The 24,960-nt window shown below is 45.6% G+C and overlaps 1 protein-coding gene across 1 annotated transcript; it reads right to left on the reverse strand.

Moving 5' to 3' along the window:
- Positions 1-421: 421 nt before the first annotated feature.
- Positions 422-9,171, reverse strand: CRYGN (crystallin gamma N). Its single transcript, XM_063924824.1, has 4 exons — positions 9,110-9,171; positions 4,692-4,940; positions 3,131-3,276; positions 422-619 (listed from the first exon to the last, which is right to left on the reverse strand). Exons 1-4 carry the CDS (start codon positions 9,128-9,130, stop codon positions 484-486), a joined length of 552 nt encoding a protein of 183 aa, XP_063780894.1. The 5' UTR covers positions 9,131-9,171; the 3' UTR covers positions 422-483.
- Between the last annotated feature and the right edge of the window lie 15,789 nt (positions 9,172-24,960).

Consider the following 24,960-nt stretch of genomic DNA (forward strand, 5'->3'; position numbering starts at 1 on the left):
TGAATAGCCTCCTCAGACTCGAATCCAGACACATACTTATAAACAGGGTTGTTTGAGCTTCACAGTTTATACAATATTAATTGAGTTGATTACAGAAAAAAAAAAATTCAAATCCATTAAGATGTTTCCATTTAGTTTTACATCATCTTTATAGTGTCACCAGTTTCCACCAGTTGTTACTGTAATCTGGTGACAGGGAGCGTTGTCATTTGTGATGATGTAAATATAGGTTCTTCTTCCATTTTTGTGTTCCACTTTCCACAATACAGTATGATCCATGTCTTGTGATTGCACAATATGACCTCTGACATGTAATATAGTAATCTGTGCAACCTGCTATATAGTCAGCCTGTGAACACAGCCATATTATCTGAGTAAAAACTGAGGCCAGGACACACAGTTTAACAATTTATTGGGCATTTTGTCACTTAGAAGAGGTAAATGTTACTGAGCGTCCCTTTCATTCAGGTCAAAATTCAGCACTTAGAAGTAGTTTACCACCCGTCTGATGGACTGGATGTTTGCACTCTGGGCCTGCCATTCATTAAATGTACGGTAATCACCTCTCTCCACAATGTACATACGTCCGCGGTAGTTGGGCTCTTCATACAGCACCCATCTGGAATTATACACATGGAACAGAATAAGTGCAAACCTAGAAAGTATTGTCATTGCTTTGCATGGTATAGAGAAAAATATTAAGAACACACACTTGCAATAAAAACCATCTACAGTATATGATCATTTGAGGCCTGAATATTAATTTTGTAGGACTTATTTCAGCGTGTAGGGCTTCAGTATGCTATTACTTTTTCACCATTATAAAACTAGTATCCATTGTCCCAATTCCCATTACCCACCCTTTTTCATTATCCAGCTTCATAATCTAGAGTCAGTTCATACCCTGGTTAAGCTGAAGTTGTTCGGAGGTCTGGAAGAGTGGTAAACTGTACATGTAGCTAACCTGGCAACCGTTTCAGTTGCAGAGTTTCCAATATGCTTTACATGGGATTGGTATTTAATCCTGGCGGATGGGATGCCGAACCCCCCCCCCCCTTCCCCTTGGAGCACTAACCTCCCGGGCGGCACCTAACCAAATGCTACCCACCCAACACCCCCCCCCCCCACACACACACACACACACACACCTACGCTGCCAAAACCTAATCCTCCCAACTATACTTGCTCTATCGAAATCCCACCATCAGGATATTGACCTGGTCGGAATTCTAGCGTTGGTGTTATGACGGCTGGCGGGATTCCAACTGGTGGGATCCCGACAGCCAGGATCCTGAATGTATACTACTTTACATCTAGGATTCCTGCTCTTTATAATCCTCAGAATCAGATCTTTGAGCTGAGTTATTTGATTTAGGGTCTGGGTATCTAGAAGATCTCAACTACTGACACTGGTCTTTAATTTTCCCTTAACATAACAATGCATGTGGGTCTTGTTTTATAATAATTTGGATTGTTCTATGTTTGTTAATTTACAATAATTTACATGAATGATTAGATCTACAATGATCAAAATGAAATAAAGGATATGGGGACAATTTATTGATATTTTCTTATGGGTAGGTGTGTTGTGTCATATTCTACATGTAGTCAATGTTAAAATTTCTGTATCTAGAAATGTTTTTGTTTTTTTTATAAAGACGATTATCACTAAAATAATTATCTTCATCTGAGGGGTATATTCAATAAGTCTCGGATCCATTCCGAAAAGCTTTTGTCGGAATGGATCCGACAAGAGCTATTCAATGAATGGCCAAATCCGACTGTCGGATTTTAGCCAAATCTGACTGTCGGATTTGCCGTTCCAGGTGTCCTGTCCTGCTGCTGCTGCCAGCGGCTGCCGAGTGTGCTGACAGCGGCTGCGGGGGGAGCTGGCAGCGGCGGCGTGGGGAGCTGGCAGTGGGGGGACATGTCTGCTGCGGCGGGGGTGATGTCTGCGGCAGGTGGGGGAGGCACTGCTGGTAGTGAGGAGTCTGGCTGGGGGGACGCCCTGCTCAATCCAACTTTTTTAAAAGTCGGATTGAGATTGTCGGAAAGGGAGCCAAAACCTGTTGGATTTGGCCCAGGTTTCCGACAGAAGCACGCGGATCGGCACCTATTCCGCCGATCCACATGTTTTCCGACAAGCCGGGAATTCCCGACTTGTCAGAAAAAAACAGCCCAAATTGAATAGGTCGGAAGCTGCCATCTTTCCGACAAGACGGCAGCTTTTGACAGCTATTGAATACGGCCTATAGTCATTGACAGCTGACATGTGCATAGACAAGTACAGTGGGGAGTTCCAGTTCCCAGAAAACTCTTCCCCAGCGAATACATGCAGTATAAAGGGAGTCATGGAGCTGCTGCACATGTCCAGTGGCAGCTGATTTTCCTACCAAGCTTGCTGTGTCTGTGGATCTGAGTTCTCAAGTTCACCAGAGAGAGAATCTGGTAAGTTTCTTAGCGTGATCAACAGTCCTGCTTACGTATGAAGTACTGTATTACATACACTGCACTTTATCTGGGCAGACTATAGCTTGTTATATGCTAATTATGCATCCAGAATAAAAGGGGGAGGGCGACAGGGGCAGTCGCCCGGGATCCCCAGACTGGGTCAGTCTGACCCTACAATTTCTGGAAGCAGGTGCACCTGTTCCTGGATAATGGATGCTCTGTGTTGTGCATGCACAGACTGCATAGAGCACAGAACGGCTTCTGAGTCCCCTCCTCGGTGGCATATGACACATCACGTCCGGCCGCTGATGAAGGAACCCGTGAGCTGCTCTGCCCTGCATGCAGAGCAGAGAGCCGGAAGCATGAGTACCCAGGTGCCACAAAGGCGGGGGTTGAGTGCACTGTGGACATATTGACGGGGCAGGACAAGAGGTAATTTTACTGAAGGGGGCTCCCACAACTTGGTTGCCTCGGTCCCCCCACAAGCCTTAATCCGCCCCTGTATGCATCCTTCATGGGCAGGCGACAATTGCTCTAAAATCAAACATTTGGAAACCCCCTCTCTAGAAATCCTGCATTTGCCCCTGATGTGTACAAGTATACATCTGACCATGCTGAAACGCATAATATATTTCATGTGTGATGTTTCCTGTGCTCCCCTTCTCAGTGTAATACTTACGCTCCATCACCATAGACCTTGATGGCATTCACACAGTTCTTGTTCCAGCCCCGTCCCTGGAGGAATGGACAGTCCTCGCAGAACTCCAAGCACTGACCTGTGAAGTTACAGCCCTCAAACAGCTCCAGCCTATAATGTTCTCCATGCTAGAACAAAAGGGAAAATTATAATTAGACTATTAGATCTATGTTGAGTCATTAATCTAGTACTTACTGCTATGTAGATAATACTAAATACAGTAAAGTTGGATCTTTTAGTAACACAATCAGTAAGATCTCTTGGAACCTCTGATTTTTCAAGGTTGTTCCTGGTTATAAAAAAAAACCTCAAAACTTAAATTTAATAGAAATAAGTTTTGAGGGTTGCTCTGAATATGTAAAAGCAACCTCGGGAAAAATGATGGAACAGTATATATTTTTGTGATGTCTTCACGTCATAGAAATCACTGCAGAAGACTCACCTACTGTTGCTCTCCAAATATACTGTACCTCACTTGACAGCATGGGAGACCTGATATTCTAAAATGTGTAAAATGTTACCATAATGTAGGTTGCCATAGTGATATCTCACCAACATTATTGGGAATAACATTTGCTTGTAGAACTTTACAGTTCCTTCACAGTTTTAACTTCTAACCGTCTATTTTTAAGTGTTTCTTTTCATGGTCTCTCTCAGGGGATGTCACTTATTTTGACTTTTTTCTTTGCTATTGTGAAACATTGGTTAAGAAAAAAAAATTGTTGCCGTTTTACTACAGTGCGTATACAGGATGTATCACGTATCATGCCCCATATCGCATGCATACCAACGTTTTGGGACATATCTTCCGAACAGAGAACTGTGAATGTGCGACCGATGGTCTGTTCATGTGCTAGCTGAAGGTGAGGGGGACGGGGTCTAAGGGGAATCCTTTGATGGTGTTGGCTATCGGGAACAATCTCTGGAAAGTTTAACTTTCTGGAGCTCGATGCATTTTGGCACATCGCAGCCCTATAGCATTCTATGGGGACTGCAGTGCCGACGGGCCATAGAGGAAAACTCTGATACCCACTGCATGTTCAGAATGTCGTCAGACCATCGAAAACTGCTGTTTTCTGAGGTTTGACCACATTTTTCAAGATAGTGCATCTCGCCCAGTGTGTCTTTGCCCTTGTGTTCCAATTGAGTAAGTTACACAATCAAGCAACACCTCTGCTCTCACACGTTAGATGTCAATGCAATGGAGAAAATACACATAAACAAGACATGTTTCAAGGCTGATAACACATAAAAACCAGATAGCATTATGTAAACAATTACCATGATCAAAAAACTCCAGAAATTAGGGGCCAAATGTAATAGAGTGAGAGTTTCAAAAAGTGAGAGATTTGGTAAGGTTTTGCAGTTTTTTTTTAAATGGCAATCATTTACACAGCAAGATCAACCTGGTTTTGCAGTGTAAATGATTGCCACTTTAAAAAAAAAACCTGCAAAACCTTACCAAATCTCTCACTTTCTGAAACTCTAACTCTATTACATTTGGCCTTAGGTATAAGTAATACAAATGAGATAAACTACAAACCATTCTGACAGGTCGACTGGACCCCATGTGATCATTGTGTCCATTCCAACGGTGGAAGTCTGGATATTCCCCTCGTTCTAGAATGTACTGCTGTCCTTTAAAATCAGGGTGATCAAAACAAATCCAGGCTCCACTTTCTACTCGGATGGAATTGACACGATTCATGAAGCCCCTGTCCTGAAAGTTATCGCAGTCCCCGAAGACCTCCAATTTCCTCCCTGTGAAACATTTTCCCTCATAGAAAATGATCTAAAACAAGAGAGGAGACATGAGTTCCGTGCGCACCAAGCCAAGTGCGCAGAGGGCAGCATTTACTCTTTGTCTGGTGGAAACGTGAAAAATGCGATGGTTGTATAAATGAATTTGTGAACAAAGAAGATGTGTTTTGTAGTAAATTATTTGCAGATGCTCCTGTCAAATAAAATAGTTTAATGTTTTGCAGGTTTACGCAAGACATAAAAGGAAGTGGTATAACGTGTGACCTTGGTAGTAATATACATAATAATCACTTTTAGTTGCGAATCTGAAATAGATTGAAATTTGAATTATTCATTTCACCCTTAATGTTGGAAATAAGTTGCATGAGCTTAGTGGAAATATTGCCGTGTTAAGGCACAAAAATGTGTCTAAAAGTAGTCAGTATTAGTCATGTACTTATTATCTATGAGGAATTCTTGTTGCTATGTGTTTTGTCATGACCAATGAGCCAAAGTATGACTCTAGCATTATCATTATTATACTGATGGTTTCCAGTCTTCACTACCACTAATTCCCAACATGCTCATTAGGTGTGGAATTCTGGGTATTGCTATGAGGAACTGTAGACAGAGAGGGACAGTAAACAGCAATGAGGCACAGCTGCACTAAGGGGAAAAGCACGTACCCTTTAGGACATATGCCCTCTGGGCAGGGCCGAAACTAGGATTTCCATCACCCAGGGCAAGGCAGTAATCAATTTGGTGTGTCCCCCCCCACCCCCCCCCAAAAAAAAAAAAAATAATAACCCTGCCAGACTAAAATAATCAGATTATTAAAAATGTTGAAAAAAAGGGGATACTACTGAACAATATTCCCCCATGTGCCTCAAATACCCTGTGCGTCACATGCCCCACCAGCAGCGTGTTCATCTACATGCTCCACTGTTTCCCCATACATTGCACTGTATTACTGCATTATGTCATAACACTTCATTACTGCACTACATCACTATACTACATCCCCTACACTACATGCCCCTATACACGATGGGCCTAATTCAGACCTGATCGTAGCCTTGCAAAATTTTGCATGGCTACGATCAGTTACTCAGACATGCGGGGGGACACCCAGCTAGTCCGCCCCGCATGTCTAGCCCTACCCCCCCCCCCCCCCAAGTACAAAAGCATCGCACAGCAGCAATGCTTTTGTACTTGACGAGTAGCTCCCTACTTTTGCAGCTCCTGCGTGCTGGCAGGGAGCTACCTGTCGCTGTCTGGGTTTCAGCGGCTGCGTGTGATGTCACGCAGCTGCCACGGCCCACCCCCTGCACAGTCCAGACATGCCTGTGTTGGCCGGACCGCGCCCCCAAAGCGGCAGCTAAACGCCGCCGGCCCACCCCCTCCCGCCCAGCGACCGCCTCTGCCTGTCAATCAAGCAGAGGTCATCGCTGGGCTGAGATGGCCATCGGCTGTCTGGCATGCGCCGGCGCATGCGCAGTTCAGACCTGATCGGCTGCTGTCAGGCCTGAATTAGGCCCTATATGCTACACATATAGTATATCACTATACTACATCCCCTTATATGCTACACCACATCAGTGCACTACATGCCCCTATATACTGCAATACATTACTACACTACATACATCACTACACTACATCCTACCACCAAATCTCCCCATCTGGGAGAAAAAGCGGAAGTTGATACTACTAACTGGGAGCACAGTGCCGATAATAAAGTCTGTCTTTAAACTCACAACAAAGCTGCTGTACTGATACTTGGTGAGAGTTGGAGGTTGTCCAGGCTCTTAGTTTCCACTGTCAAGTGAATAGCTAGCAAAGTGAGCCTTTTATTTCTGTACCATTGGTGACTGCACTTGTTAACAAGCATAAGCCTGGGGCAGTGTGTCCTCTCAATGCTGTGTAGCCGACAGCTTATTATCGGTTGGTGCTGGGCAGGCTCATAGCCTGCTGAAAAACACAACACCAACAGCTCGCTTCTATAGCTGGCATGGTGCACTGCACGCCAGTCACTGCACTGCATGGCAAAGAAGAGAGCTTAAGACAGCAGCCGGCATAGGAGAGATCCCAGGTACTGGACCTCACCCGCACAGCGTCGGAGTCAGCTGCGGGCAGACAGGTGGGTCAGAGATATTGCCCCCGGAGCCGTCTGCTGTCTCACTGGAACAGCACAGCACTGCCAGTAAAAAAAAAAAAAATAACCTGCCCCTCTGTAACTCCTCGGCGCCCCCTCAAATACTGCAACTGGGGCGCAAATCCCCCCCTAGTTGCGGTCCTGATCCGGGGCCTGACCTGCGTTTGTTATCTTCTCACTCGTGTTGGCAATAGGTGTAGGTTTCCCCAATGCACTTACTGTTATTAAGGGCCAAAAACTGAGCATGACTGAATGCTGGAAGAACCACAAGTACCCTGCTGGCACAAGAAATAATGGTTTCTAATTTCCATCTCATTTACATGCATTTGCTAATTATGTAGTAAACACCAATGCATGTGAGCCCTGAAGGCTAGGACTATGCCCCATTCATTAGCAACTAGAATGCTAATGAATGGGGCAGGGGGCGGTGACCATGGACTCTACAATTGCCCCTTTTCATTTCCCGAGCTCTGGTCCATGGCCGCTCACACACTCCTGTTCCTGTGTAAGCGATATCTGCCTCCAGGCCTGTTCCCCTGCACGTAGCTCCACCAGAGGAGGACTGGGCCCTAAGGGGCTACCTTCTGCCAGGTCCCAGAACCCTCGCTGCAGGTCCCCGCTTCCCAGTACCACCAATGTGGACTCGTGGGAAACCAACATCCCCGGCAACTAGAACACTTATGAATGGGGAGGGTGTGGCCATTCACACTCTCCTGTGCCTGTGTAAACTACTGTATGTCTGCCCCCGGGCCTGTTCCTCACGGCAGCTCCACCAGAGGAGGAAAGGACGAGAGGGAGCAGCAGCGTCCGATAATTAGTCTGGGCACTGAGGTGAGGTGTCTATATGCCAGGACATCTTCTACAGCAGTTGGCCACTTGGAGCCGTGTGTACCCAGCTTAAGAATCCTAATTGAACTGTACTGCACAGGCAGCTTAGAAGGCACAGGACAACTTTTTTCTTGTTTAGATCTCATTGCAGTAAAAAGTAATGTCACTACATGACTGCTGGCCCTCTACAGAAGAGATGGCTATTGAGTTATCACATAGTTTGTTGTGTAACCTAATCTACATACGTTGCTGATTCAACATCGAGGACATATAGTTACTGTACATATGAAGTAGTAGGGCAATGAGTCGCAAGAGACGTGTTCTGGTACATAATCCCCGGAATACACCAATATAATCATTGTTTAATCATATTTTGTAAACTACCCAATCTGATCATAACAAAATCACGAATGTAAAAATGTGCAGCTCTCACACCTGCGGCGATGTTGTGTCCATACACTAATGTCTCACTGTCATGTGATTATCATTTCCTTTATTGCCGGAAAAGTCCACAAGCATTTCTGCAACAGTGTCTGGTGGGCCATTATGCTGAGATCAGCCGGGATCTATAGCTCCTTGGCCTCCCTTATTTATCCAGCCCTAGCAATTATATAAATCCATAGGGAGGCAATGTACTGAGCCGGCTTTACTGTAATGTAATGTTATATAGTACCTATTATGGACTGGTTCTGGAACAGTCTGAAAGACAGAGGAGCATTTGTCTGTAATGTCAATATCTAAAAGTGGATTGTAGTAAGGTAGGGGGTTACTATGTAGCAGCAGCAGCAGCAGCAGCTAAGGTATTTAACTATTAATGGATTTATTTAAAATGTCATAGTTAAAGCTATTAAACTCTTATAATATCATAAACCTTTCCAAATTCCGAGCCCTGTAATCTCACAAAATGCTGTGAATAAAACAAAATATAAACTTTTTAGATTTGCCCGTTTTCTGCTTCCTCTACATACGGGGATGTAATTTGCTACGTATTCTGTTTAGTTAATATTTAGGATTTCTGTGCATTTTTATATAACGAGTACTGTATAATAACCTCCAAAGCATACATTTCAGCAATTATAATAACTCCAGCTTCATACATACATTTATATTTCCCACTGCCAACATAAACTATATCTGAGATAACATATTTGCAGACTAAAAACAATCTTTGCTCCTTTTTTATGTAATCTTATATAGTATATACGTTAGCCATGGCTGAATGAATACTATGTACTTACTTTTCCAGAATACTGAGACATCTTTGCACTGGACGCTGTCCAAACCAACACACGAGCCAACAAATCTGACAGACAGAAAAATTGGACACTCCAATATATATCACAGTTCAGACAGAGGCTGCTATCGCTAGCCTCATCTAACAATGCAGCAACTATAGAAGGTTTAGCATTTTCGCTTGGTGGACAAAATCCCCTGTATCTAACACTGCTGATCCCGGACTTTTAACATATTGTAGACAAGCAGACAAAAGATTTGCTCTGCAGGAATTTGGCTGATGAGAACGGCAGTTTCATTGCACCTTTTATGTATAGAGCAGAGAGCTGTGGGGTGAAAAAATTATCAGTGCGCTACATGGGATATTTAGAGGAGTTTACCATATGCTGCTAGTAATAACGTATAGAAATGTACATTAATCTACTAAAAAATCCTGGAAATGAGACAGAAACTCTTGAAGAGAGGGTTCACGACCTTCTACTGCATAGATAGTATTAACTATACTGTAAAGTCAGAGCCGGCCACAGGCATAGGCAAACTAGGCAATTGCCTAGGGCATTTGATATGCCTAGGGGCATCAGCAGCTTCTGCTGATTAAAATGATATGCGGCATGCCTATATTCTGTGTGTAGCATTTCATATGCAGATACAGCCACAGTCTCATACAGTATATAGGCATGCTGCATATCATTTTAATCGGCAGAAGCTGCTTGTGCATCCTAGCCACATAGCAATGAAATAAGATGAATTTTCATAAAAAAAGGTGCCCGACATTAGCATTGAGGCAAGATTTATGAGGGCACATCTGTATCCAAGCAGAGGCAGAGGTCACAGTGTTAGTGGCAGTGTGAGTGCTGTGTGCATGTGAGTGCTGTGTGTGAGTGGGTTGGTTGTGCACTAGTGTTCGGAATATGTGTAAGGAGCATTATGTGTGTCATGTAAAAATGCACTAGTAATGTGCAGTAAATGTGTAGGGGACACTATGTGTGTCATTAAGTGTGTAAGGGCATTAATAAAGGTTGTCATAATGTGTAAGGTGCGTTATGTTTATAAGAACATTATTAATGTGTCTCATATGTGTAAGGGTCATAACTGTGTGGAATTATGTGTATACATGCATTACTAATGTGTGGCATTATGTGTATAAGGTGCTCTACTATGTGGCATTGCATATAGAAAAGGCACTACTGTGTCGTCTAATGTGAATAAAGAGCAATAGGGTGTGGTGTAATGTGAATAAGGAGCAATTCAGTGTTATGTAATGTGAATAAGGGGCTCTACTGTGAGGAGTAACGTTTATAAGGTAAAGTGATACTACTGTGGGATGTAATATGAATTACGGACACTATCGCATGATCAAATGTGAATAAAGTTGCAGTACTGTGTAGCATAATTGGAATTGGGGTTACTATTGTATGGCCATGCCCCTTGGCAGCAAAAACACACCCCTTTTTGGGCTGTGCACCAAATGTGCGAACTGTTCCTTTTTAAAATATAGGGGGTACAAACACCAAAATGGATGAGGGGTGATGGTGCTGGGAAAGAGGTGCAAGGTCAGAGGCGGAACCAGCTGTGGTGCTAGGGGGCACCAGCCAAAATCTTGCCTAGGGCATCATATTGGTTAGGGCCGGCTCTGTGTAAAGTATACTACAAGGTCAGGAAAATCCAGTGCAAAATTATATAATGTTAGGCTACAAATTAGAGAAAAACAACAACACAATTGCCAAATTTATAAAATGTATAGATTATTCCATAGAGGTGTAACCAGAACTTTGTGGGCCCCATAGCAACAAATTTGTAGGGGGCCCTATCCCAGTGTTTCTTGACAGACACCTATCCACAGCAGTTATTAATGTTATGCCCCATAATAGTGCCCTAATTCAATTTCTAAACCATAGCAGTGCCCTAGTTGTTATTATGCTCCATAGTAGTACCCTAGTTGTTGTTATTCCACATAGTAGTGCCCTAGTTGTTATTATTCCCCTTAGTAATGCCCTAGTTTATTTTATAAACCGTAGTGTTGCTCTGGTTCACATTAATGTCACATTGTAGGGTTGCTCGTAGATAATATGCCACACAATATCCCCCCAATTTACACAGGTGGCCCCAGGTCATATTATGCCACAAAACAGTGTCACTTGTTTACACTGTGCCACATTAGAGTGCATTCCAGGTCAAATTATGCCACGTTACAGCGCACCAGTTAAAATTGGGCAGGCAAATCTGGGTAATTGGTATAAAACCTAAGTCTGGGCCCCCCCTAAGCCTCTGGACCCCATAGCAGTGGCACCCCTTGCACCTACTGTAGTTACACCAATGTTTGTCCATATATTTTAGCATTAACAAATGTTTCCTGTTAGTTTGTCAAAATTGAGTGAATAAAGTTATTTAACTGAATTTTAACAGTCGCAATACCGGTCTGTTTAAAGGTGCAAAAAGTAGATAACACAGTCAATATATTCGCAATCGTTATTACCAAACTACGTATATACATAAAATAATAGAGTAAAAAAAGTCTGTGTAGGATATACTCTGAAGGTTTATATGAGGCTTTCAATTTCCTCTACGGTAGTCAAATGTCCACGGATATTCCATAGGAGGATCTCCTCAATGACATGTAATCAGAAGAAACAAAACAACATCATATAGTGTCGTATGTTCCAAGGAAATTGTAAGTCACACAAAAGGAAGTAATATGAGGGCTTTTCCTCCACCCAAAATTTGAATCTTTAGATTATCATACCCTACTCACACCCAAGTGAAGTAAGGTCCACATTTAAAGGTTTCTAAATGACTCTGGTCCCTCAAGGGTCACCAAAACAGTGTCAGACAAATACAGTAGATACTCAAAGTGGGTGTTCCCAACTTACAGCAATTTGAACCTTTACATACACATCAAGGTTTCTTTCTTATGGCGAGTATGCTTCACGCGCACCTCTCTAATAATCCTCTTTTTTCCTCTGTATAGATGATATTATATATAGGGAGAAAGAGGTCCTTATTACTTTTTAGTTTAAAAGTCAATTTATTGTTTACACACAATATAGAATTGTATAAAAATATATTTTAAAAAATCTTCAAAAATACAACTGATGTACACATTGGTATCACAGCCTGGTGCAACACAAACAGATGGACATAAGAATGGTTTTAAAGAACACCTGACCTGATGGGGTATAGAGTCCAGACTAGATAGTAACGTAGGTCCTAGGTAGGTGTGAACCAAGTGTGAATCACTCTCTCCACCAACGCGTTTCGACAGTATGTCTTCCTCAGGGTGTGAGAGAGAATGAACTGGGAATCAAATTTATACCCACTTGTGACTCCTCCTTACTTAGGGGTGGAGAAATGTAATTATCGTTTGTATTAACTAAAAAAACATCCAGTAATGCAATAAAAATCATACCATTCTGTATATATTAAATAAAACATTAAATGTAGTAAATATCAAGTGACAAGGATGCTTTTTATATGATAAAATGCATAAAGGGTTTCGACCTCTACTCTATTGCATAGTTTTAACATTATAATGCAGATGATGCTGAAGTTGTGGCCATTTGTAGTGGGCTGCACATGACATGCTGGCTCTTGTGGTTGTCCAAATAATAGCATGCCCTGACAGCCAGGGGCGTTGTGGGCCCCATAGCAATTTTTGAAGGGACCGCTTTTTAAATGCTTCTGCAGAGAACTCTCGACAACAGTTGTTAATTTGATGCCCTATAATAGTGCCCTAGTTCATTTTCTGAACCATAGTAGTACCTTAGTTAATGTTATGCCCCATTGTAGTGACCTAGTTTATTTATCAAACATAGAAGTGTGCTAGTTCACATTATGTCACATTGTAGGGCTGCCAGTACACATTATGCCAAACAGTATCCCCAATTATGGAGACACTGTGTGTATGAAATAGTGTCTCCAGTTCATATTATGCCATACTCTAGTGCAGCAGTGGCCAACCTGCGGCTCTCGAGCCGCATGTGGCTCTTTCTTTATTGAGATGCGGCTCCCACTCCCTAACACTAGAAACACACAAAATCGCATTAGCCACAGCTCCCATTCCAAATATATGTGCCAAGGTGGCTTCTTCAACCAATCTTTGTATAGCATTATAAGTGTAGATGTTAATATATGGTGGGCAGGGGGTTTCCCAAATCTCCCCGTGATATTTGTGATCACAGACATTAACCCTAGAAGACCAGACAGCAAGCTTTGGCTGGAGGCACTGAAATATTTTAAGAAGGTTAGGATGCAGCACATATCACTATACACAAATCATTTCCCAGTACACCCTAGTATATAAGGTGTTGTATATTTAATAAACTTTAACCACTTGTCAGGTTGCTCACTCCTTGTTGTCGTATCCTTGTTGGCCCCTGCCATCAGAGTACTTCTCTGATGGCAGTTCAAGGGGGGCCCACACCACACAAATTGCACTCATATTTTAATACTTACCTCTGAGTAGACCAGCCTAACCCTAACCCAGCCAAAATGGCCGCCGCGCATGCACAGTAGTGATTTTGGCCTCCAAAACATGGCGAGCACCATGGTTCCGGAGACCTGTGCATGCGCAGTAGACTCTGGCACGATGCCGGAGACTACTGCACCGTAAGGAGGAGGTGCCCCCTCCTACGTTAAAATGCCCCTGATATCACACCGTAACATTCAAAGGGTTATCATAGCCAAGCAACACCTCTCTTAATCACATAGTGGGCATGGTCAGATCGCATGCGACTGCACCACCCCACTGTGTCCCCCAGTTTTTGATGAGGAGATCCATTCTGCACATGTACATAATATAATATTTAAATATATATAAAAAAATGCTCTTTAATCTATATTAAATTAAAAATTAAAAAAAAAAAAATCTGAACGGGAAAAATCATCAGTTAATAGGTCTATGTATTAGTAACACAGACATTTTTCATTTAATATAAAAAAAGGTACAGTGCTTTATATATAACAAATTGTATAGCATACTGACACACAAACTAAATACAATAACCTAAGAAGAAAAGAAAATGACAGAAAATAGAACACTTACATAAAACTGTGTAATGTGTACCACAGGGAGTGGCAAAAAATGGACAGCTCTCAATTAGATTGATTCCCGATAAGAGTGACAGTCAGGGGTGTTATAAGATAGAAGGGGACACGTGTGCAGCCTCCGCCGCAGGCCCCCTCTTCTCCGGCAGCAGTAGACTCTGGCATAATGCGCATGCGCAGATCTCCGGGAACATGGCGCCCACGCCTTGTTCTTGGGGACACCTGTAGAGCACATGCGCAAATCACTCGGAATGGCCGCGGCAGCCATTTTCCGAGAAATCTGTGCACACACAGCAGGACCTCCATCGCGGGACTCAGGAGGGGTAAGTATATTCTATGGGTGCAGTGTGTGCGGTGTGGGCCCCCCTGGACCCAGGGCTCCATGTGCACTACACACACTGCACCCATTATAGAAATGCCTATGGTGACAGTCAAGAATAGTTGCAGCCTATGGCCCTTTTCTCTGATGTAACTGTGGAACTGCTATTCTTACATTATGCAATTTGATCCAAATATTTTATGGTTCACCAACTGTGTAACCATATGTAACAGGTAGGTACTATTGAGTGTTGATGCAGGTGCAGGCAGAGGCGGAACTACCGGCAGTGCAAGCAGTGCATTGCACTGGGGCCCGCCTCTGTCCAGGGGCCCAAGCATGTAATGAGTCAAACTGACTCATTACATGCCGCTGTGCGCTGCGGGCAACCGCTGCCCGCAGCGCACAGCCGCCCGGAGAGGAGAGGAGCAGCGGCACGGACGTGGGAAGGAGGAGGAGGGAGGTGAAGGAGGGAGCCGCAGCAGCGCTTTTTTACTGGTGGAGGCGCTGCTGCTGCTGCCCCTCTGCTTCACTATAAGCTGTCTTCCGAGAACAGCCTATAGTGAAGCAGAGGGGCAGCAGCAGCAGCGCCTCCACCAGTAACAAAGCGCTGCTGCGGCTCCCTCCTTCACCTCCGTCCTCCTCCTTCTCTCCAGCCCGGGAATCGTCTGACACTGCACCGAGGAGCCTGAGCCAGCGGAGAGGGTAAGTATAATTCTTCTTTCTTTCTTTCTTTCTTTCTTTCTTTCTTTCTTTCTTTCTTTCTTTCTTTCTTGGGACTGCCTGCCGCTATGTGTAAAAAGGGGGAATCTGCCTGCCGTAATGTGTAAAAAGGGGGACGCTGTCTGCCGTAATGTGTAACAAGGGCACGCTGTCTGCCGTAATGTGTAAAAAGGGGACGCTGTCTGCCGTTATGTGTAAAAAGGGGACGCTGTCTGCCGTTATGTGTAAAAAGTGTACGCTGTCTGCCGTTATGTGTAAAAAGTGTACGCTGTCTGCCGCTATGTGTAACAAGGGCACGCTGTCTGCCGTTATGTGTAAAAAGTGTACGCTGTCTGCCGTTATGTGTAAAAAGTGTACGCTGTCTGCCGCTATGTGTAACAAGGGCACGCTGTCTGCCGTTATGTGTAAAAAGTGCACGCTGTCTGCCGTAATGTGTAAAAAGGGGGACGCTGTCTGCCGTAATGTGTAAAAAGGGGGACGCTGTCTGCCGTAATGTGTAAAAAGGGGGACGCTGTCTGTCGTAATGTGTAAAAAGGGGGACGCTGTCTGCCGTAATGTGTAAAAAGGGGACGCTGTCTGCCGTAATGTGTAAAAAGAGGAATCTGTCCGCTGTAAGGTGTAAAAGGGTCTCTACCTGGTGTAGTGGTGCTACTGTGCGGCGTAATTTGAAGAATGGAGACTACTGTGCACCGTTTTATGAATTGGTATTATTTTGTGGCCCCACGCCTTCCCCATGAAGCCACGCCACTATGTATTTTTGCACGCGCCTACGGCACGCACTGCCCCTGTTTTGCATGCAGGGGTGGGGCTCCGATGCCGTTTCTTGCACACAGTGCTAAAATGTATAGTTACGGCACTGTTGATAGGTATCCATTTCTCTGGCCCTGAGCAGGTCCCCCTCACCAGATCCTCTCCAGGGGTGAGGGGGTGGACTTGGATGGGATGTGGGGGGGGATGTGGGGGAGGGGGGGCCAAAGCATTTTGTTGCACCTGGGCCCACCGCTCGCTAGTTCCGCCACTGGGTGCAGGTGTAGATGTCGGTCAACATACCTGGATCCCTCTGGAACCGGATCTCACTACTTGGCAGCCCTTGGCAGAGAAACGAGGAACCCCAACCACAGAGGACCCAACACAATAGTCACCACACATTAGGACGTGGACATAAGGATTTATTATACGGGAACAAACTGGCCAAAACTGTAGAATTAATTGGTTAAGAGGCAAATACAATTTACGATATGCATACACTAAAAACACAATAATATTGCAAGCAACAATGTGGAATTACTCTGAGATGATGGAATCATGTAGCATACAGTGTACATTGGCCCTCATTCCGAGTTGATCGCTCGCTAGCTGCTTTTAGCAGCAGAGCAAATGCTAAGCCGCCTCCCTCTGGGAGTGTATCTTAGCTTAGCAGAAGTGCGAACTAAAGGTTAGCAAAACTGCTACTAAAAAATTTCATGCAGTTTCAGAGTGGCTCGATACTTACTCATAGCTTGCGATGACTGCAGTCTGTTTAGTTCCTGGTTTGACTTCACATACACGCCCTGCGTTCAGCCAGCCACTCCCCCGTTTCCCCAGCCACTCCTGCGTTTTTACCTGGCACGCCTGCGTTTTTTAGCACACTCCCTGAAAATGCTGAGTTGCCGCCCAGAAACACCCACTTCCTGTCAATCAAACAACGAACACTCGAGCAACTGAAAAGCGTCGCTCGAGCTTGTGTAAAACTACAAAGTTTTGTGTGAAAGTACTTAGCGCATGCACGCTGCGTACCATGCGCATGCGCATAAATGCCGTTTTTTCACCTGATCGCTGCGCTGCGAAAATCGGCAGCGAACGATCAACTCGGAATGAGGGCCTTTGGCCTTTTACCATCTTTCAACTAACATAACTCAAACGTCCAGCAAATGGTAGCCTAACTCCTCCGATGCTTGTACTAAGCAGGAGCTCTAACCTCAGTAGAAAGTTAACTTGGATATATGGGGATATTTGCTCTCATTTTCGTCACCAGAGCCGGCCTTAGGCATAGTCAAACTAGGCAAATGCCTAGGGCATTTGGTATGCTTAGGGGCACCAGCAGCTTCTGATGATTAAAATGATATGCGGCATGCCTATATTCTGTGTGTGACAGCGGCTGTATCTGCATACGAAATGCTACGTTGCAGTGTATTCCTGGAAATCCGTGTAATGTAGCATTTCGTATGCAGATACAGCCGCAGTCGCACACAGAATATAAGCATGCTGCATATAATTTTAATCAGCAGAAGCTGCTTCTGTGTCCTAGCCACATAGTAATGCAAATAAGACGCATTTTCATAAACAAAAGGCGCCTGACGTTAGCAGAGCTGCCAGCTGACTCATGTCTGGCATCTCCTGCAGAACTAGCGGCGGTGCTAGGGGGCACCAGCCAAAATCTTGCCTAGGGCATCATATTGGTTAGGGCCGGCTCTGTTTGTCACACCTCGTAATGCTGCATCACCGGCCCCAACTGCCCCGCGAATGCCTCTGCTTGTCAATCAGACAGAGGTGTTCACATCACTGAGATGCGATCACATCTCCTCGCGGTGCATGTGCAGGGCGGTGCCTGTGCGTGCGCAGTGGCCTGAAACCAGCCAGATGTGATCACTACTGAATAAGGACCTATATTTATATTATCAGCACTTGGCATGCCGGCAGTCACAATACCGACAGTGACATTCCGACGCTCAGGATCCCAGCACATACTTGGCAAGCATAGAACTCCTAATCCCCAACCACCCTAACCCTTCCTACCCGCAGCCTGGTTCCTAACCCTGCCCCCCGCACAGCCTAACCGTCCCTGGTGGCGCCTAAACCTATCCCTCCCTCCCCTTCAGCCTAACCCTACCTGGGGGTGCCAACCTTAAGCCTCCCTCCCTGCAACCTAACCCCCGCCAGCAGACCAATCACAACCCTCCTCCCAAAGCCTAAACCTAACCTCTCCCACCCCATTACCCGAGTGCAGTCCTGGCAATTCCTCATTCTGGATCCTGGTGCCGGGATTGCGATCCATGTCGGGATGAAGGCATTTGTATTCTGAGCAGTGTTGGGATTCCGACTGCCGGGATCCCAACCGGATCCCCCGGACTCAGTGGGCGTATTTCAGACTCCCTGGCTCCCTCTCATATCTATCACTTCACCTGCCCCCTTTTCACATCCATTATTGCAGTGGACCCGAGAGGAGACTGCAGCTCCGATGGACCAGGAAGAGGATTGCGGCTCCGGCAGACCTAAGGGGACTGTGGCATCGGTGGACTCCAGTTCATCTCTCATCAATGATGCCCACTGCTTGGGGTGGTAACCATGGCTTCCCTGGGTAACCCGGCCAGCAGCAGCCTCCATGCCTGCAGTAAGAGTGAATGCATGGCCCAGGATTCTGCTTCCCTTACACTATGACCTCGTTGTAAGCATTAATTTACATAACCTGAAAGAAAGGAAAGATATCAGGCGCCTAAACCCTAAATAAACAATACTATTTAAATGTTGCTCCTTCAGGAAACGGGGATAGCTAAGCGGTTGCTTCTAAATCCAAGTTGGGTAAGGGACCGCTGATGTCACCAGGTGGTGGAGCCACGTCACCAGGGGGATGACCCACGGCTGAACAGGGTACCCGAAATGTACGCTCGCCGCGCTTTGCTCGCCATGGGTAACTAAAGGTGATAGTTGGTGGCGTGGATAGTAGAAGAACTATCCCGCTGGCCTTGCTCCTCCCCCTGGTGATGTGTCTCCTCCCCTTGATGTCATAGGTCCTTTAGGCCACTTGAATCTAGCATCTACCATAGCTAAGCCCCCAAAAACCAATGGAAAGATAACACACAGAAAGAAAGAGTGCAGAAAGAAATTCACATTAGATACATTTAATGAAACAAAAATAAAAAAAACAGATAAAATTGCAATAAGTCCAAAGTGTTAAATACATTATATACCCCTTATACCTTGAAGCCATTTCCCATGCAGACTGCAGTAATGACTGCTTGTGAAAGCGGGTGTGTCAGACTCTAGTGGGTTGTAAGGCCAGCTGATAATATTAATCATCCGTGGCTTCTAACGCCTGATAGCAGTCCATGGGGTTATGTTAACCGCCAGGGGCAGATTGGGATGGAAAACCATCCCAGGCAATTTATGATGCAGCCCTTATGTGCGTGGGAAGTGAAAGTGTGACTCTCCTAATGGCACTGATCCTTAGTATTTAAGGGTTAGGCGTGATTTGATATTAATCAAAAGTGTAAAATACACCTGACATTACACTTATAGGTAAAATAAAAATGACATGAATTTATTAAGACATAGGGGTATATTTACTAAGGTCCCGATTTTGACCGAGATGCCGTTTTTTCTTCAAAGTGTCATCTCGGTAATTTACTAAGCAAAAATCACGGCAGTGATGAGGGCATTCGTAATATTTTGGAAGTCCTAGGAAAAAATCACGAATCAATACACCATCGGTCAAATACGCCTGCAATTTGGTAGAAATCGGGAATTTACTAAAAAGTGCAAAACACAAACACTGCCGACAATAGCCAAACACTGCCGTGCTAAAATACAAATCGTGAAAAAGTGCTAAAAAAAAACAGACCTGCTTTTTTATCCCGTGTTTGTATAGGCATGCACGGATCCATGAGATCCGTGCATGTTTATCAGTGGGAAGGGGTGGGAAATGTAATAATTTTTCCCAAAAAAAAATGCGTGGGGTCCCCCCTCCTAAGCCAAACCAGCCTCGGGCTCTTTGAGCCGGCCCTGGTTGCAAAAATATGGGAAAAAAATTGACAGGGGTTCCCCCATATTTAAGCAACCAGCACCGGGCTCTGCGCCTGGTCCTGGTTCCAAAAATACGGGGGACAAAAAGCGTAGGGGTCCCCCGTATTTTTGAAACCAGCACCGGGCTCCACTAGCTGGACAGATAATGCCACAGCCGGGGGTCACTTTTATACAGTGCCTTGCGGCCGTGGCATCAAATATCCAACTAGTCACCCCTGGCCGGGGTACCCTGGGGGAGTGGGGACCCCTTCAATCAAGGGGTCCCCAGCCACCCAAGGGCCAGGGGTGAAGCCCGAGGCTGTCCCCCCCATCCAATGGGCTGTGGATGGGGGGCTGATAGCCTTTGTGAAAAGTGTTTGATATTGTTTTTAGTAGCAGTACTACAAGGCCCAGCAAGCCTCCCCCGCAAGCTGGTACTTGGAGAACCACAAGTACCAGCATGCAGCGGAAAAACGGGCCCGCTGGTACCTGTAGTACTACTACTAAAAAAATACCCCAATAAAGACATCACACACACACCTTGAAAGTATAACTTTAATACATACATGCACACCAACATACATACATACTTACCTATGTTCCCACGCAGGTCGGTCCTCTTCTCCAGTAGAATCCATGGTGCACCTGTAGAAATAATTATACTCACATAATCCATGGTTGAAGGCTCCTCTGCTTGTACTCCTTTTGTAATCCACGTACTTGAAAAAATAAAAAAACGGATACCCGACCACGAACTGAAAGGGGACCCATGTTTTCACATGGGACCCCTTTCCCGAATGCCAGAAACCCACTCTGACTGATGTCTAAGTGGGTTTCTTCAGCCAATCAGGGAGCGCCACGTTGTGGCACCCTCCTGATCGGCTGTGTGCTCCTGTACTGTCTGACAGGCGGCACACGGCAGTGTTACAATGTAGCGCCTATGCGCTCCATTGTAACCAATGGTGGGAACTTTCAGGTCAGCGGTGAGGTCACTTTCGGTCAACCGCTGACCTGAAAGTTCCCACCATTGGTTACAATGGAGCGCATAGGCGCTACATTGTAACACTGCTGTGTGCCGCCTGTCAGACAGTACAGGAGCACACAGCCGATCAGGAGGGTGCCACAACGTGGCGCTCCCTGATTGGCTGAAGAAACCCACTTAGACATCAGTCAGAGTGGGTTTCTGGCATTCGGGGAAAGGGGTCCCATGTGAAAACATGGGTCCCCTTTCAGTTCGTGGTCGGGTGTCCGTTTTTTTATTTTTTCAAGTACGTGGATTACAAAAGGATTACAAGCAGAGGAGCCTTCAACCATGGATTATGTGAGTATAATTTTTTCTACAGGTACACCATGGATTCTACTGGAGAAGAGGACCGACCTGCGTGGGAACATAGGTAAGTATGTATGTATGTTGGTGTGCATGTATGTATTAAAGTTATACTTTCAAGGTGTGTGTGTGTGTGATGTCTTTATTGGGGTATTTTTTTAGTAGTAGTACTACAGGTACCAGCGGGCCCATTTTTCCGCCGCATGCTGGTACTTGTGGTTCTCCAAGTACCAGCTTGCGGGGGAGGCTTGCTGGGCCTTGTAGTACTGCTACTAAAAACAATATCAATCACTTTGAACAAAGGCTATCAGCCCCCCATCCGCAGCCCATTGGATGGGGGGGACAGCCTCGGGCTTCACCCTTGGCCCTTGGGTGGCTGGGGGGGAGGACCCCTTGATTGAAGGGGTCCCCACTCCCCCAGGGTACCCCGGCCAGGGGTGACTAGTTGGATATTTGATGCCACGGCCGCAAGGCACTGTATAAAAGTGACCCCCGGCTGTGGCATTATCTGTCCAGCTAGTGGAGCCCGGTGCTGGTTTCAAAAATACGGGGGACCCCTACGCTTTTTGTCCCCCGTATTTTTGGAACCAGGACCAGGCGCAGAGCCCGATGCTGGTTGCTTAAATATGGGGGAACCCCTGTCCATTTTTCCCCCATATTTCTGCAACCAGGATCGGCTCAAAGAGCCCGAGGCTGGTTTGCCTTAGGAGGGGGGACCTCACGCAATTTTTTTTTTACATTTAAACATTTTTTATTTTTTTTTACAAGGTGCACAATGAAGCCCAGCACGGATCTCTCAGATCCGGCCGAGATTCATTGTATTAAAGTCGGCAGTGTTTTACAAGTCACTCACGTAAAACACTGCCAAAAAAAACGAATGACATCGACATCGGAAAACCCGAAAATGCAGAATACGGCAGCTTAGTAAATTAGTCATAATCAATTCAAAAAGTTGCATATTTACACTTTCGATGTCATTCGTGATTGAACTTTGACCTCAAACGGGAAAATACGAATCTTAGTAAATTTACCCCAAACAATCTGGTAATGAAGTAAATAAAAAAAATTATAAAACAATGAGGCTTAATAGTCTGAAATTGAATTTTTTTTTCTCTTTTATTTTTTTTCTACTTGCTTGTCCCTTTTTCAAGGCACGTACTGCCTTGAAAAAGGGACAAGCAAGTCCCGAAACACCTGTGCCTTTTAAACCTGTGGACGTTGTGGACTAATTGCGGACTCTTGTTTGGGAATTCAAGCATTGGAGCCACAAGCAGGGTATCTTTCCTGGAAATGCTCTTGTTACACCTGCGGCTCCATCTACCCTGACCAGCAGAAACAAAAGTTCCCTTTCAGACTATTAAGCCTCATCGTTTTATCATTATTTTTCTAACGTCCTAGAGGATGCTGGGGACTCCGTAAGGACCATGGGGATAGACAGGCTCCGCAGGAGACATGGGCACTTTAAGAAAGACTTTAGGTCTGGGTGTGCACTGGCTCCTCCCTCTATGTCTATGCCCCTCCTCCAGACCTCAGTTTGATAATGTGCCCAGAGGAGAAGGGTGCACTACAGGGAGCTCTCCTGAGCTTCCTGTCAGAAAGTATATTTGTTAGGTTTTTTATTTTCAGGGAGCCTGCTGGCAACAGACACCCTGCATCGAGGGACTGAGGAGAGAGAAACAGACCTACTTCTGTGACTTTCAAGGCTCTGTTTCTTAGGCTACTGGACACCATTAGCTCCAGAGGGATTGGTACGCAGGTCTCACCCTCGCCGTCCGTCCCAGAGCCGCGCCGCCGTCCTCCTCACAGAGCCGGAAGATAGAAGCCGGGTGAGTATGAGAAGAAAAGAAGACTTCAGAGGTGGCAGAAGACTTCATTGATCTTCACTGAGGTAACGCACAGCAGTAAAGCTGTGCGCCATTGCTCCCATACACCTCACACACCGCAGTCACTGTAAGGGTGCAGGGCGCAGGGGGGGCGCCCTGGGCAGCAATAAAACCTCTCCATTGGCAAAACAAGTATATACATGTACAGATGGGCACTGTACCTGTATATAACAGAGCCCCCGCTAGTTTTCAGGAATTTTGAGCGGGACAGAAGCCCGCCGCCGAGGGGGCGGGGCTTCTCCCTCAGCACTCACCAGCGCCATTTTTCTCCACAGCACAGCGCTGAGAGGAAGCTCCCCGGACTCTCCCCTGCTTATACACGGTGATAGAGGGGTTTTAAGAGGTGGGGGGCACAAATTTGGCTGATATAAAGTATAAACAGCGCTACTGGATAAACATTTAGTGTGTTTTTTCCAGGGTCACATAGCGCTGGGGTGTGTGCTGGCATACTCTCTCTCTGTCTCTCCAAAGGGCCTGGTGGGGAAACTATCTTCAGATAAGAGGTTCCCTGTGTGTGTGGTGTGTCGGTACGCGTGTGTCGACATGTCTGAGGTAGAAGGCTCACCTAGGGAGGAGGGGGAGCGTATGAATGTGAGGTCTCCGTCGGCGGTGCCGACACCTGTCTGGATGGATATGTGGAATGTTTTAAGTGCTAGTGTGAACTTATTGCACAAAAGATTAGACAAAGCTGAAGCTAAGGAACAGTCAGGGAGTGAACCCATGTCTGTCCCTATGTCGCCAGGACCTTCAGGGTCTCAGAAGCGCCCACTATCCCAAATAGGAGACACAGATACCGACACGGATTTGGACTCCAGTGTCGACTACGATGATGCAAAGTTACAGCCAAAAGTGGCTAAATGTATTCGATATATGATTATTGTAATAAAAGAAGTGTTGCATATCACAGAGGAACCCCCTGTCCCTGACACGAGGGTACACATGTATAAGGGAAAGAAGCCTGAGGTAACTTTTCCCTCCTCACATGAGTTGAACGAATTATGTGAAAAAGCGTGGGAATCTCCAGACAAAAAACTGCAGATTCCCAGAAGGATTCTTATGGCGCATCCTTTCCCGCCAACGGACAGGATACGGTGGGAATCCTCCCCTAAGGTGGACAAAGCGTTGACACGCTTGTCAAAAAAGATAGCGCTGCCATCCCAAGATACGGCTACCCTCAAGGATCCTGCTGACCGCAAGCAGGAAGTTACCTTGAAATCCATTTACACACATTCTGGTACATTACTCAGACCGGCAATTGCGTCGGCCTGGGTTTGTAGCGCTGTAGCAGCATGGACAGATTCCTTATCGGCGGAAATTGAGACCCTAGATAAGGATACCATTATATTGACCCTAGGCCATATAAAGGATGCTGTCTTATATATGAGAGATGCTCAAAGAGACATTAGTTTACTGGGTTCCAGAATAAACGCTATGTCAATCTCTGCTAGACGAGTCCTCTGGACCCGGCAGTGGTCAGGTGATGCCGACTCAAAAAGACATATGGAGGTTTTACCTTACAAGGGTGAGGAATTGTTTGCGGAAGGTCTCTCGGACCTGGTCTCCACAGCTACGGCAGGTAAATCAAATTTTTTGCCTTATGTTCCCTCACAACCTAAGAAAGCGCCACATTATCAAATGCAGTCCTTTCGTTCAAATAAAAGCCAAAGAGTACGTGGATCGTCCTTTCTTGCCAGAGGTAAGGGCAGAGGTAAAAAGCTGCACAGCACAGCTAGTTCCCAGGAACAGAAGTCCTCCCTGGCCTCTGCAAAATCCACCGCATGACGCTGGGGCTCCGCTGAGGGAGTC

The sequence above is a fragment of the Pseudophryne corroboree genome, chromosome 5, assembly GCF_028390025.1.
Source record: "Pseudophryne corroboree isolate aPseCor3 chromosome 5, aPseCor3.hap2, whole genome shotgun sequence".
NCBI lineage: Eukaryota > Metazoa > Chordata > Amphibia > Anura > Myobatrachidae > Pseudophryne > Pseudophryne corroboree.

Coding starts and splice junctions, on each gene's coding strand:
- CRYGN (XM_063924824.1), bottom strand. CDS start 9,130: ATGTCTCAGTATTCTGGAAAA. Junction 4,941..9,109: donor TGTCTCAGTATTCTGGAAAA/GTAAGTACATAG, acceptor CTCTTGTTTTAG/ATCATTTTCTATGAGGGAAA. Junction 620..3,130: donor AAGGTCTATGGTGATGGAGC/GTAAGTATTACA, acceptor GTATAATTCCAG/ATGGGTGCTGTATGAAGAGC.